The 14988-nt window shown below is 45.0% G+C and overlaps 1 protein-coding gene across 1 annotated transcript in view; it reads left to right on the top strand.

The window, feature by feature from the left end:
* The window catches only part of RELN (reelin), a 1711021-nt gene that overhangs the window by 101157 nt on the left and 1594876 nt on the right, over window positions 1-14988 (top strand). Inside the window, exon 2 of the mRNA XM_078679027.1 lies at window positions 2807-2917. Coding sequence (XP_078535153.1) covers window positions 2807-2917 — 111 coding nt within the window. The remainder of the gene's footprint in view (window positions 1-2806; window positions 2918-14988) is intronic.

The following is a 14988-nucleotide window of genomic DNA, read 5'->3' as shown; positions in this document are numbered from 1 at the left end:
AACACGCTACCGAATCGGAATTTGGAGTTGTACATACATACCGATTTGATATTTGGAATGGGCATGTTAAGGGCATTCCTTACAAATACAGAATCGCAGTGGTGTGTACAAATGTTTTGCGACTGAATTACAGTCACAAAACATTCCTTCTTTACCAACTACTAAAAGTTATTGGTAACCATTTCGTAAATAGGAAGGGGTCCCCAAGAGACCCTTTCTCCTTTGAGAATGTAAAAAAAATTTTTTTTTTAAGAGCAGGTAGTAGTTCCATTGACCACTGCCTACTCTTAAAATATGACATTTCAAAGTTTTCTATTTTTCTATGTAAACACGTCAGTTTTTCCTCGAAGGAAAAAGTGCTGCACTTAAAAAAAGCTTGGTTTATTAAAAAGCAGTCACAGATATGGTGGTCTGCTGACCCAGCAGGCCTCCTTCCCTGTGTTGCCTGTGATTCCTAATTGGTTGAAAACTTCGCCTTGCCTCATTAATATTCATGAGATAGGCCAATTTGTAACCCACTAGGAATCGCTATTTAAAAGATGTATGTTTTCTTACAACCGGAATTGCGATTTCCTAAGTGCAATTTGGTAAGAATCGCAATTCAAGATTTTTGTACATCTGGCCCCAAGTTCTGTGTTGGTGAGCTCTGTCAGATAATTTCGTGCCTCTCGGCTGATGCAGATTCATGGTTCTGTTTCTATATTTGTAGCTTTTAAGATCTGGTCATCTGTGCGATGCTGTTGGCATTTGCATAGCTCACTCTTTCCACTGACAAGGCCTCCTTGATCAAGTTCAGAGTTTCGTTTTACTTGTGATAAGTGGTAACCCACGTGGTGATCTGTTTTTTTGGGGGGTGGGGTTTGCGGGCTATGTCTTATTCATTGAGCGGTTGGTTTATGATGTATCTGTCGTATTGGCGTTTCCCCCTGATTTTAATGATTACTTAAATATCTACTATTGGATGGCCTTCTACAGTGTCTTTTTTTAAGTTATAAAAGTGCGCAAAAGTGGACTGTTAGCGATTTTCATGAATCGAAAAACCGTCCTTTTTGATCATGAGGATGAACGCACACGCTCTCAGAAGTCCTAGACTGCTGTATCAGATGATATTAAAGAAACAATTTACAGGCAAAGTATCCAACGTAGTGGACGTCTCTTTTCGCACGCAGGAGCACACCTGCGTATTGTCCAATAGTAATGAAAAGACAGGGAGGTGTCCCCGAGATGGATCATTCTTGTCTTACCTCTGTGAATCCTGATGTCGGGTGAGGTGACAGCTAGGCTGATTGACAATCCTAAAGCCGAGCCGCTCCTAGGATGCAGGCAATATCAACCCTTTCTATATCCAAAAGGGCATTCCAGAATCTGGAAGCCATAAGAAGACATGGTCACTTTTCTCCTCAATGTTCCATGTGAGAACCTGGGCATATGTCACTCGGGCTTTCTTAGAAGAATTGTGATAACAAATATAAAGAATGGATACCTACTACCGTCTGTGAGTTGGCTACGTTCTTTCAAACAGGCGGAAGGGTTGGTAGCGAATGTTTTTGCAGAATGTCTTCAATTGCTAAATTGTGAGGCCAGGGAGCATGGCTTTTGACAGAATCTGTTTGAAGAAACAATCAATTTTGCACGTTGATGACACACATGTCAGTGTTGCTAAATATTCGTTCAGTGGCAAAAGCTAGGAGAAAGGGGCTAAATGTGTGCTTAGAATAGACCTTGGCTTTGGGATGATAGGAAAGGGCTACATTTGTACCCAACTGTGTGAATATGTGAGCAAACAACTCATTGTCAAAAAGGGAGGGAGAATAAAGATACTGCTTTTGGGACACTTATAGGGTTGCTTATGTTTATAGTGTTTAAAACCAAAAGTGCATCAGAGGACTCACTGGAATGATGTACTAATTGAACATTCTTCTAAAAGTGTTGGATCCATTTATCCAAGCGGTCTCCAAACGAGGTTCACGAATTTCAGGGCACTATGACATTTTCAGGATAGCACTGTGTATGTAAATGGTTTGAATATATAGAGCCAACCACTGAGACACAATAGGCTTTGCTGAATATTCTTTTTTAATTTTTGGGAACTGAAATCATACATTTGTGGCCAATGAAATAAACATCAATGCTTTTAAGTAGTTTAGAGTGGATAAGTGGATAATTGTATTCACTCTTGAATTTAATTCTAACTCGATTTGCTTACAAATGCAACTTTTGAATAATGGGTGAGCCCCAGAGACCAGTTATTTACTTTGGTGAGAATTCTGGCCGCTTTACTTTTTTATGTTCCTCAGTCAGACGTTTTTAAGTTTTGAGAGTCGATTATACTATGAATTGCTGTGATTCACCTGTGCATCACTAATGTCTTTGGCTCTTGTAGCCAGCTGCTGATCTTCCAGATAAGGGTGAAGGTAGCAAGCAGGTATGGTGCAGTTACTTTCTTGTGATATTGTAGTGAGTGTCCCTAATGCATATGAAGCCCCTTTTTTCCCCGAGTGCGTATTTACTCCAAGCGTTTCTAACTTCCATACTCTGCGTACTTATAACTTCCAATCTAGGATGGTCAGACTGAGTCAGTTTGTCAGCATCTGGTGTCCAACCAAGTCTGCTGTTGTCCTACCTTTAAAATACCTTTTTCCCGGTTCCATGTTCATGCAGTTAGCAGATTACAGATACAATGGTGTCTCTATGAAACAATACTCCCTAATGAAACATATCACACTGTAAAGATCTAAAATGTGAATAATGATGAATATTCTGCTCATTGTACGAATACTAAGTTCAACTTTTTCTTCCATTGCAGTGACTATTTCAACCAGTACCTTTTTTGATGGTCTCTTGGTGACTGGACTCTACACGTCTACCAGTGTTCAGGCCTCGCAAAGCATTGGTGGTTCGAATGCTTTTGGTTTTGGTAAGTACAGCATTATTGCCAGAACTCAATGTACATTTTCAAGATACTAAGAGCAAACATCTAATTGTCTATCGATATGACTCCAAAGTGTTGAAGTTGGTGACCGCTCGGCATGCTTGGATTTTTGCAATGCTGCCTAAATAATCTATATTAATTAAATGTCTGTTATGTATTACTGGTTCAGCAGTAAAATAACGATTGTACACCAATGTGACAAATTCTTAAAAGGCATGAGAAAAGGTTTCGCAAGCACTGCACTTGTGCCACCAGTCCATCCCTTTAGAACTTCATCTTTAAATAATTGAATAGAATATACACTTATATTGTCAATATCTTGTTTAGCATGGCATTATTCTGTGCCTTGGGCATACTGAATGTTTTCTCATAGCTGGTTGTGAATCAACAATTTACGTATGATGACTAATGGTATTGACTCTCATTTCTTTCATTAATTTTGTACTTTTAAATCGGACCTGAACCCTAAATACATTTTGTATCGATCACTTGTCCTGCGAGTTGGCGTTTTTCTACTTTCGGCTCAATTATTTCCTTTTTCCTCTCTGTGCCCTTTAAACGTGGCCAAATAACTATTTTGACTAATTTTGGTCATTTTTTTGCTTTTCTTTTGGCCCTTTTTACTCTATCACTTCGTTTCTTGCTCTCTACTTCTTGTCTTTTTCTTTTTCCCTTTCCTCTTTTTCACCATTCACAATGTACATAATTTTATTTTAAGCCTTAAGAAAGCACCAGGCCTCTGCACTGAAAGGGGCAAAACACGTGTTGGCTGTCCTTTGTTTGCATTATTGTCCAGGATGAACAGTATTAAATAGAATCAAAAACATCAAAACTTGTGATCAATTCTGATTTTTTTCAACCCATTGGGGACTACTGTCAAATTGGAAGATTCAATTTCCCGCTCTGTCCTCTATCCAAATCTGGCCTTTTGTTTCAATGGGTTAGGGGCTCTTTCCATTTTTGGACATCTGGATCCCATAAAATTATACCCATTAAACTAGGGCAGCTGTGGTTATTAATAAGTGCTGGGGCAATCGTCAGTAAGCAGCTTGCACAATCCCATTTCTACTTTTAGGGCCGCCTAAAACAGAACCATCTGCTAACTATGAAAGTGGGGAGAGGATGTGGTGTTATGGCCAGACCTGCAGACTTCGGAGCTAGGAAACCAGGTTCAAGTCTCGGCATCGGCTCAGCATCCTGTGATTCTGGGCAAATCACTTAATCTCCCCATAAATGAATGTGTTCTTAACTGATGCTCATGAAAAGCGCTGGTGTTGATGATTAAGTCCACAGAGATGTGAGAGGTACCTTTACATAACGTACGGGACAGGGTCAGTAAGCAAAAAATCAAGGTAGTGTCCCCCAGGGGCGGCTTTAGGCTCATGGCGACCCTGGGCAGGGAGTGTAGGTAGGGGGCCCCGAAGAGGGGGGGTCAGGGTGTTTGGAAGTGGAACAGAGGCTACAGCCGGAGGCCGCCAAATCCCTGCAAGGGGCCACCACACAAATATGTATCCATCCTCAGAGGATTATTATATTAAGGATATATATTGGCATGGCGGCCCCTGGGGTTTGGCGGCCCTGTGCAGGTGCACAGCTTGCACATGCCTAAGGCCGTCCGTGTCCCCCTACATAACACTATGTTTGCCTACACATTAAGCACTCCCTTATTCATAGCTCTACCACACAAACCTAGATGACTGAACCAAATTATATGTAATAAAGTAACATTTTATTACTATAGTAGTGTAAAAAAATATTAAAAACAGTGCTTATTATAAAATCACAACCTGACAATTTCTGGTGCTTAATCTCAGAATAATCTCTTAATATATCCACAGGTACAATTTATACATCAATGTACATGAGTTAAAAACACATCAGATCATCAGTATATCAATTAAAATATCCCTAAAATATCAAACATATGGTTGTCCATATGTACAAGTAAAAGTAAAATAACCTAAACCATAGAGTTGTCGACGCGATGTTTCAGTGGAAGACCACCTTCTTCAGGACTTTAATTAAATGGTAAAAGTAATCTGTTTACTGTTCACTGAATATATATTTGTTCAGGGATTCCAGGACAGGTTATATTCTTTACTGGGTGGCAAAGACAGCGCCCCCAGTATATTTTAGTTGTTCCTAGACACCAAACTTCAGCTTTCAAAATGATATCTGGTTGGACACTCAATTTCATTCGTGCTCTCCAACTATATATTTTTCTTTGTATTCGCGCTGAAGTTCCCAGGCCTACTCACAGAATCATTCCAGGTGATTGTCTGAAGAAAGTTGAATCACTCTTCGACTTCATCGCACCAGTCCATGTCATTGAAAAAGGCATGGAACAATGTCACTCTAGGCCCTGCTCCCATGCAGAGCCTGCCTCTGAGTCCGCTGCAAACCTGACAAAAATTCCTGGAGCAATCCCAACCCAAATCTGTGAGTTTTATGAGGCCCTGCACCTCATTTGGGCAGGCCGCCCCTCTAGAGCACCTTCGGGCCCCATTGGTTCGGTGTGTGGATTTCTGCCATCAGGTCCATTCCTGGCACCAATTGGACCCTTGGGTCTTGTGTTGGATCCACCCATGAGCCTGTGACCTTCCCCAGAGCCCGTTTTAGCAACATTGTCCCAGGTGCTGCTGACACAACGCAGTGGCACTGACCCGATCGTCATACTGACTCCAATACAGATCCCATATCAGGGTCACCCAATGCAGATTCTCGTGCCGGCTGGAACCAGGCCATCTAAGTCAGAGTCAGTGGCTTCCTTTTTTGACTGGCCTGGAGAGAAGTATGATGGGGGATCTGATGATCCCTAGGGCTACAACCCCCTTGAGGAGGCCAACAACAACTGGTATGAGGAACTGGAGGATACCAGTGGTTTGGACTCCTCACCACAAACTGACCTGGTCTCTCCTCCTGGTGTGGCTACGGAGGAAGGAGCTTCATTTGCTATGATGGTGCGAAGGGAGGCAGAGGTCATGGCAGACAAATCAAATGTTTTGGCAGAGGTGCTTTAGTTGGGAGTCACTCCCTCAGAACTCCTTGTCCCCTTTAATGAATCCCCCTCTGATGTCCTGCTTGGGACCTGGGCCAAGCCCTGCATAGGCTGCTTGTGCACAGGACCATTGCCCCGCACTGGTGGACTCCGCTTTCCTTATTGAGCACCCCACCCTGGAGAGCCTAGTTGTCCAGGCCTTAGCAAGAGGATGTTCTCTTCCGCCAGTCTAGTACTGCAAATCAGTGAACACCATGTGCCTTTTGTGTTGATACACCAACACAGTTTGGGATTTGGTTACACAATTGCTGTGCATGGTCTCAGAGGAGGCCCGAGCCATACTGTCACAGGCTATTACAGATGACGGAGACACAGCAAAGTTCACTTCTTGCTACAAACTGGACACGACCAACTCACTAGCACAGCGATTGCGTCATCTGTGGCACTCAGATGCAATGCCTAGTTGAAAGTCGCTGTCTTTTTAGGAGATGTCTCTGTATCCATTATGGACATGCCTTTGGCGAAAAGGCAGATTCAGCGCTGGCAGGGTGTTTAAGGACAGCCGGGCCACTGCCAGGTTCTTGGGACTCCCTATGGCCCCAGCCAATACTAATTTGCCTTTTAGCCCTTCTGTGGCTGTAGTAGAGGTTACCAACTGCAGCAATTTCCACCCATCTACCCAGGCCAAAAGGATTCCCAGTCCTTTTGTTGCCGCGGACGCAGTTCTCACAATCTCTGTGGGACAACCAGCCAGCAGTCTACCAAATCCACCGCCCTCCCCCCGGTAGCTGCAGACTCCAAACCACCACCAATACGGGCATGCAGTTGACAACCGGACCCGTCATCATCTGCCCCACTGGCAGTCCCTAACATCTGACAATTGGGTACTTCAGATGATTCAGTGGGGTTCCCTTTTTGGAAAACCGGCCACCCATGCCACCATCTTTCGAAAGACTGATGAAGGGTCACATCTCCTTACTCCATCAGGAAGTCCAGGCTTTTTGGCCCAAAGGAGCCATTAAAATGGTGCTGGCATCAGAAGTAGGTTGTGGTTGTTATTCCCACTGTAGGTGCCCAAAATGGACGGAGGCCTCCACTTTAATCTAGACTTCCTCCCTGTGACCTACACACTATCAACTTCTTTTTGAACAAGGAGAAGTTTAAGATGCTAACATTAGCTCAGGTTCTGTCTGTCCTCGACCCTGGAGACTGGATGGTAGCACTGGACTTGCAGGATGTCTACTTCCATATTCTCATCCTGCATGCCCAGAGACGTTACCTGTGGTTCACTGTGGGTCACAAGCATTATCAGTTCGCTCTGCTCCCCTTTGGCCTTCGAAGCACCCCTTGAGCGTTCACCAAGGTGATGGCGGTGGTTGCATATAGTATCTGAGTGTCACGTCGTGCCATTTCTGTTGCTAGGGGTTCTTGTGAATAATCAGTGTTTCCTTTCACCTCAGTCTTGGAAAAAATGATTGCCTCCCCTAAGCTTCCCATGAAGTGTAAAAATATTAAGAGTTGTGTATTCCTTACTGAAACATGAGTAAAACATAACACATGATGCCCCTTTCAGATGCAAGGAGGTTATCCCAAGTGTTGAATAATGCTAAATATTCCATATCTTTCAACAAAGATGTTGTGTTTTTTCATACTTTGTGATATTCTGGTTTGATCTGCCTAAAGAAGAATCTAGTATTGAGTCAAAATATTCTCCAGGTGCATTGCAAAGGTTTACAACCCACAAAAGTAAATGATACACGGGAGAGTGCCCACAAGTAATTGCTTTTAGCATACTTTCATACCGTTTTTGTAGTTAACCTCAGTCTTTACCAACTTGACAATAACCGACATTCTGGCACACACAAAACCTTTATCAGTGTTAGACAATGTAATTCATTTCATTTAACTAGATGCGAACTGATACTTCTATTGTCATGTCCATACTCTGTAATTGTAAATGCTACTAGGGGTTGTAAAGAGTCTTTAATATACAGGAGAAACTCGATTTTCCAAGATTTAACTCCACAACAAAATTGCTTTTGACAACTCCATATTTTAGATTGTGCTGATGCGTTTCGACCTGTTCTCATTTCAAGGATCTACTCAGGGCAATGAAGTGTCTTTGGTTGAAAAATAATTAAAAGGAATGGTGTATTAACACTAATGATGTGTCCATGAAACACATCTTATAACTTATTTTACCCCTATTACTTTTACTGTGGCTTCCCAACAGATTCTCAGTCCGTGTGATTTTTATTGTTAAGCACAACTCCGTAAGCTGATTTTATTGTAAATGGATGATTGCGTTCTCTGTTGATGCATAATGAATTGCATTGGTGAATACTTAGTGTTATTTTCTACTGTACTAGGTTGGTTTTTAAACAAAGTTTTGATTTAAACACATCTTGTGGAAATGTAATTAATAGGGGTGGGTGGAATTTGCATAATCGCGTTACGCAAATCTCCGCGAAACGGTAAAACATCTCCACGAACAAGCAGAAATTCCGCAAACACGGGGAATTGCTTGTTCGCGATGCTTTTTTACTGTTTGCAATCGCTGTTTGCGTGCTCGGGGGGAAATATCTCGCAAACACGCATTTGAGAACGCGAACAAGCAAAAAATTTAGCGAAATTGCGTAACGCAGAATTTTGGGCAATTTCGCGTTCTCTGCGGAACACTAAATTACTCAAATTCCGCGAGCGGAACAGAATTTGCCGCCCAGGCCTAGTAATTAATTTGGGATCTAAATTTGTGAACTGTGGATTTTATTTTCCAAAAATATAGGATATATGCCAAGACATTTTGTAAAAAAATAATGAATGTGATGACAGTAAAATGTGAACAATTCCTCTTGATCATGCTAATTGATTTCTTGATCATGTGGTAAATAATTGTCAATTGTTTCAGACAAAGTTTCATCATATATACTGTTAGAACATTGGTATTTTCTTGCCTTAGCCTTTTGGTGCCTGCAGCCTGTCTCTGGTCACATGACTGGGTGTAGTTAGCAGTTGGAATTTGTGCATTCCTCATAGAAAGCCACACACATAATGGGAGCTTAGATGTGACTGGATGGGCCATCACTGGCAGGATGGGAGGGATGCGCAAGGCACAGTCTCACTTACATCTGAATAGGTTGTATCCTGTTCACACACAAATGGCCTAATGACCCTGCATTTTCACTTCAGCCAGCCTGGAGACAGAGCAGGGGAGACAGGTAATCCTTTGCACTTCAAAGACACAGACTAGAAACTTAACCCACCTTCCAGAACCAGTGCACCAGGTTATAAAAGATGGACCTCAGACACTATCACTTCATTATACTTCTGGACCTGCTGATACTCTGCCAGGAACACCAGCTGTGCTGATGAAGGACTGCCACTCTGCTGGACTGCAAGCTGCTGGACTCCTGCTTTGCCGTGTTGACCTGCTGCCTGCTGACCTCTTGTCTGTGTGAGATGGACTGGGCCTGCATCTCTTGAACCCAGAATCCAGAGTGAATCCAAGGACTAGTTGGCTGGCCTCTTCATCTGAAGCCTCAATGACATAACAGCCTTCAACAGCCTTGCATGTGTCAATTATTTCTGACCGAGTTTCCTCATATATGCTTTTAGGAAGTTGACATTTTCTTGCCTTAGCCATTTGGTGCCTGCAGCCTGTCTCTGGTCACATGACTGGGTGTAGTTGGCAGTTGGAATTTGTGCATTCCTCCTAGACAGCCATGTACACACACACACAATGTGAGCTTAGATGTGACTGGGTGGGCCATCACTGGCAGGATGAGAGGGAGGAGCTAGACACAGCCTCACTTACTCCTGACCAGGCTGTGTCCTGTCCACACACAAAGGGCCTAATGACCCTGCATTGTCACTTCAGCCAGCCTGGAACAAGGGCAGAGGAGACAGGGAATCCTTTGCACTTCAAAACCACTGTCTAGAAACTTGTCCCACCTTCCAAAACCAGGGCACCAGGTTATAAAAGATGGAACTCCGACACCACCTCTTCATTACACATCTGGACCTGTGGATACTTTGCCAGAAAGGACAGCTGTGCTGCTGCTGAAGGACTGCCACTCTGCTGGACTCCTGTTTTGCTGTGGTGACCTGCTGGCCTCTTCGCTGGGTGAGAAGTACTGGGCCTGCATCTCTTGACCCCAGAATCCAGAGTGACTCCAAGGACTAGTTGACTGGTCTCTTGATTTGAAGCTTCAACAACCTTGCATCTGCACCTGGACTCTGCCATCTGTGGACCTGCTTTACCAGGTTGTGCCATCCGGGTCCTGGACCCTTGGAAGTGTACCTAAGGTGCTCTGCCATCCTGTGGACCCAGTGGACCCGACACGTCTCCTCTGCTGCGCAGGACAAACCTGAGCAGAACCGCTGCATTGCAGCCGCTGTGTGAATTGGACCCATCACAAACACTTGCATTGCCGCCACAACCCACATTGCCTTTTGAATCGTTGCTGCGCAATGCTCTCTTGGTTCAGGGCCTCAAATCTCTTGTCGGCGGCAGCATCGGTGACGATACCGGACTCCGCATCAAGGCCTCACAGCTCTTTAGAACTGACGATCCCCCCGACTGTGCATCACATTCCCAACACTGGACTTCACATCGCAAGCCTGTTCGACAGGATCCTCGACTTCGACACAGACCTCGACCACAGACTTGACGCATCTCAGAACTGACACATCGCCCGAACTGTGCCACACATCTTCTGTGTGGATCCATGCAAAGCTCAGCAAACCGGGATTGAAGGTACTGTTGTTTAGCGGGCCTAACTGGGTTTCTGTAGCTGGCCCGCATTCTATTGCAGTCGGCCTGAACTAGTGACATTGTGATGGTCTGGCATTACCAGATATCCACAGTTGGCGCTTTTTGCTTTTTGGCTCTATTTTCTTTAAACACTTTAAAATGTTGTATCTCCGGTTCTACATATTGGATTTTTCAATTGTTTTTGTCTTGTTTTATTTATTCAAAATTACTCTATTTTTTTATCATCTTTTTATTAACAAAATCACAAAAGAAAAACATCAGGTGACATACATCGTTTCACATTTGTCTTATATACTTTTCCGTACCACAGGATAATACATACAGAATAACATTTGGGATTCACGGGGATTCCTGCGCTACTGCTTCCTCCCGAGCAATTGGAGGAACACAGATATCACCACAATACCTATTCCATGCTCCCCAGACCTTCCCCCACTTGTTGGGGCAGCCCCTGGCCACGTAGACCGACCTCTCCCTGTACATACACCAATCCAGGTCCTCCACCCACTTCTTGACCCGGGGCGGTTGGCTAGCATCCCACAGCTGAGCAATGTTACGCTTGGCAATCATACACACCAGGGCCGCCCACTGTCTCTCATTCACACTAAGAACCCTGGGTTCCCAGACATTTAAAACACACCTTCGAGCCTCCATTGTCATCTTCACCCCCAGTACCCCTCGCATCTTTCCATGAAGTTTACTCCAATAGTCCTGTATCGCTGCACAGTGCCACAGAATATGCATAAAAGTTCCATTCTCCCCACATCCCCTCCGACACTCCCCGCCCTCCGCCCGACCCATGTGGACCAACTGGGGCCCCGTGACATACGACCTATGTAGGATCTTTAACTGGACCAGTCGGAGTCTCATCTGAACAGCCACAACCTTCGGATAGGAGACGGCCTCCCTCCAGTCCTCATCGTCTAATTCCAATCCATCGGCGCCCCATTGTGCCCTAAGAATTACCAGCAGGTCATCTATGTTGTTGATAAGTTTTGTATAAGTCAATGAAGTGGTCTTTTCCGGGAGATGGCCATCCAGCACTCGATCTTCCAAAGGGGAGGCCTCTGGGGGCATAGTGCCTCTGGGAATATGAGCAAGCAGGGCGTGCCGGATCTGGAGATAACGGTAATGCTCACTCTCCCGAAGATGATACTTTTCTTGGAGAGCACTGAATGTGAGAATTGCATCCTTTCCCCAGATATCCCTGATCTGTGTTATCCCAATGAGGTCCCATTTATCAAACCCCTTTGTTTTCCACAGGCTGCCCAGCTTCTCTGAGTTCCATAGTGGAGTGGCGAGTGTGAGCTTTCCATCCCATTTAAGATGTTGATTAGCTGCGTGCCACACACGCACTGCATGCGCCGACGGCCCAACAAGGGGAAATCGGCCGTCCCTGGCATATAGCGAAGTCGCCCCCCGGCACCAGTCCGCGGTCCATTGCATACCCAGGGTCTCCAGGAGACCTATAGATAGCGTGGTTCACCGCCGCTAGCTGGGATGCCCAATAGTACTTCTGCAAATCTGGCAATCCAATTCCACCATCGTACCTACATGCCGGCCCGTTGCCTGAGATCCTCCACTCAAGGCCTTTTCTGTGTCCCCAAAACACGCCGAGCTAGGATGGGAGATAGATCCTTCTCTCTTCTAGGCCCTAAGCTCTGGAACTCCCTCCCGCAACCTCTTCGTTTGGAAACTCGTTACATACATTTCCGTAAAGCCATTAAGACCTGGCTTTTCAACCAGTAACCTGCTCCCGTCTCTGTCCTGAGACTTTTTTCTGCCCTCATGGTTCAGTATCTTCCAGCGCCGGGAAACCCTTTTTGGGTAGCTGTCGCGCTCAATAAGCTCAATAAATAAATAAATAATAAATAAGGGAAAGCTTAGAGAAGGCGATGCGCGGCCTGCCCTCCCAAAAAGAAGCTGACTTTGAAGGACCTCAATTTCCCTAAAGTAGGACATAGGCACCGGGTCCATTGCATTCTAAAGCACGTACAAGAATCGGGGGAGGGCCATCATCTTAAAGAGCACCGCCCTGCCCAAAAGGGAGAGCGGTAACTCTTAATTACTCTATTTTTAAACTCTGTTGTGGGCTCCTTTGTTTGTTGGTGTCTTTTCACTGTACTACTGTTTGAGGTGTTGCACAAATAATTTACACATTGACTCTAAGTTAGGCCTAACTGCTCTGTGCCAAGCTACCAGAGGGTTGAGCAGAGGTTAATTTGGGGTTTGCATGTGCTGTACCCTGACAAAGATTCTGATTGCTGCTTGAGCAGGGCTACCACCCCAGTCAACCAACAGCCCAATTTTTTTTACAAATATTTAGCCTCATGGGTAGTTGAGCGCTTACACATATATCAATATATAGAAAGAGAGAGTTGTAATCAAATACAGGACAATGGAACAGTAAACAACAATCATTGTTCTTCACATATATGAAGAATAGTGTACAGAAACAGAGCAACAATAGAATAGAAGTGAGTGGAGAGAGGCACATTATGAATCAAGCGTCAGGTATATTTTGAACGTGTTGGTTTTTAGACAGTTCTGAAGTACGCAGGTTTGCATTAAGTATGAATCTTCAGGGGTACGATTCCAAATTTTGGGAGCTAGCTATTTGAAAGCTTGGTTAAGAGTTTTTTTAGTGTTTGTTATTTCTAGTAGGAGTTTGGATTTACCTCTATTGACTTTGTATCCCTGAATTGATGTTTAAACTGCACAACTCACCCAAAAAGGGCCACACACTACTAATTAATACCAAAATAGTGCAGAATTTGCTATCACAACTGTTATGAAGTTAGCACACTAGTAGCTGGGAGTGGGAGGAGCTAGGGGGCGAGAGGAAGAGGAGGAGTGAACACAGGAAAGGGTCAGTTAGAGCAGGGACAAGGTAGGAGTGAGATGTAGAGAATAAAGCTCCTGTGAACACCATAATAATTGTTGTGTTTATTGTAGCTGGATGCTACAACTGGCGACGAGGGGTGGGATTGAGCAAACCCCACTGTGCAGAACCTCGAACGCCTTGTCCCTAGCAGCTGTCGCGCTGCAAACGCACTGCACACTGGAAGCGTGTGTCCCGAGTGCAAGCCTAAAAGAAAGCAGGAATCGGGAGCCCACTCCGACCCTGTGGAGTGCCCCAGAGGTGTGAACGACGCCCACGACGTGCCGCCAGTAAGCGCTGCTGCGAGCGCTGAGATCTGTGTCCAAGCGAGATTGGACGTCGGAAAACCTCACGCCCGATGCGTGAGGTTTAGGAGGCCATCGGCGGAAGAACGCGGGAACTGCGGAGGCGAGTCGGGAGCCCACCCCGATCTCACCTGATGTCCATGGTGTTGGTGGAGAAGTGAATCCTGGCGTGGACTGCCCCAAAAGCCGACCGCCGGTGAGTGCTGAGTGCCCCCGAGTGAATGAGCCTGGAGAGCCAGCCTCGTGTGTGCCTGCAAGGACGGCGGCCATCTTGAAGTCAGGCGCTGGAGTGAAGATAGTAAGGACAACCCTGTACAAGGCAACGGCGGCCATTTTGAAGTCAGGCGCTGGAGAAAATAAGCATTGGCAAAGTAAACAAGCATTGGCGACTACGAGAAACAAGCATTGGCAAAATAAACAAGCATTGGCGACTGAAAGAAACAAGCATTGGTAAAGCAAACAAGCATTGGCGACTACAAGAAAACAAGCATTGGCAAAATAAACAAGCATTGGCAACTGAAAGAAACAAGCGGTGGCATAGCAAATAAGCACTGGCAAAGACAAGTGAGATCGTTGCAGAATGTCCGAAGAAGATGCTCAACCTCCACCCAGTGGATCACTGTTGCGAGCACCCGCTCCTATCAAGGTAACAACGGAAGGGAGCATGGGCCCCAAATGGCAAGAGTGGCTGGAAGAGTTTGAAGATTATATTGAAGGTTCAGACATCACTGATGAGAAAAAGAAACTGATTGCTCTGCGCAACCTGGCGGGGCGAGAGATAGTCAAGATACTCAAAGACCTGCCCACTGCTGACGTCGATACTTATGTTAAAGCGTGTGAGGTCCTGAACAAGAAGTTTCTTCACAAGAGAAATGTGGACTATGAACGACACACATTTCACTCTGCCAGGCAAGGGAAGGATGAGCCCATGAGTGCCTTCATGGTGCGTCTGCGGAGACTAGCCAAGTACTGTGAATTCGATTCTTTCTCTACTGACGCTGCCATCAAATCCCAGATAATAGACGGATGTCATTCGGATCAACTAAGGAGACGACTACTGAGGAAACCGCATGGATTGGATGAAATAGAGGAGATGAC

Source organism: Lissotriton helveticus, chromosome 1_1 (genome assembly GCF_964261635.1).
Source record: "Lissotriton helveticus chromosome 1_1, aLisHel1.1, whole genome shotgun sequence".
NCBI classification, from domain to species: Eukaryota; Metazoa; Chordata; class Amphibia; order Caudata; family Salamandridae; genus Lissotriton; species Lissotriton helveticus.
This window is presented reverse-complemented; position numbering and strand designations above follow the sequence as displayed.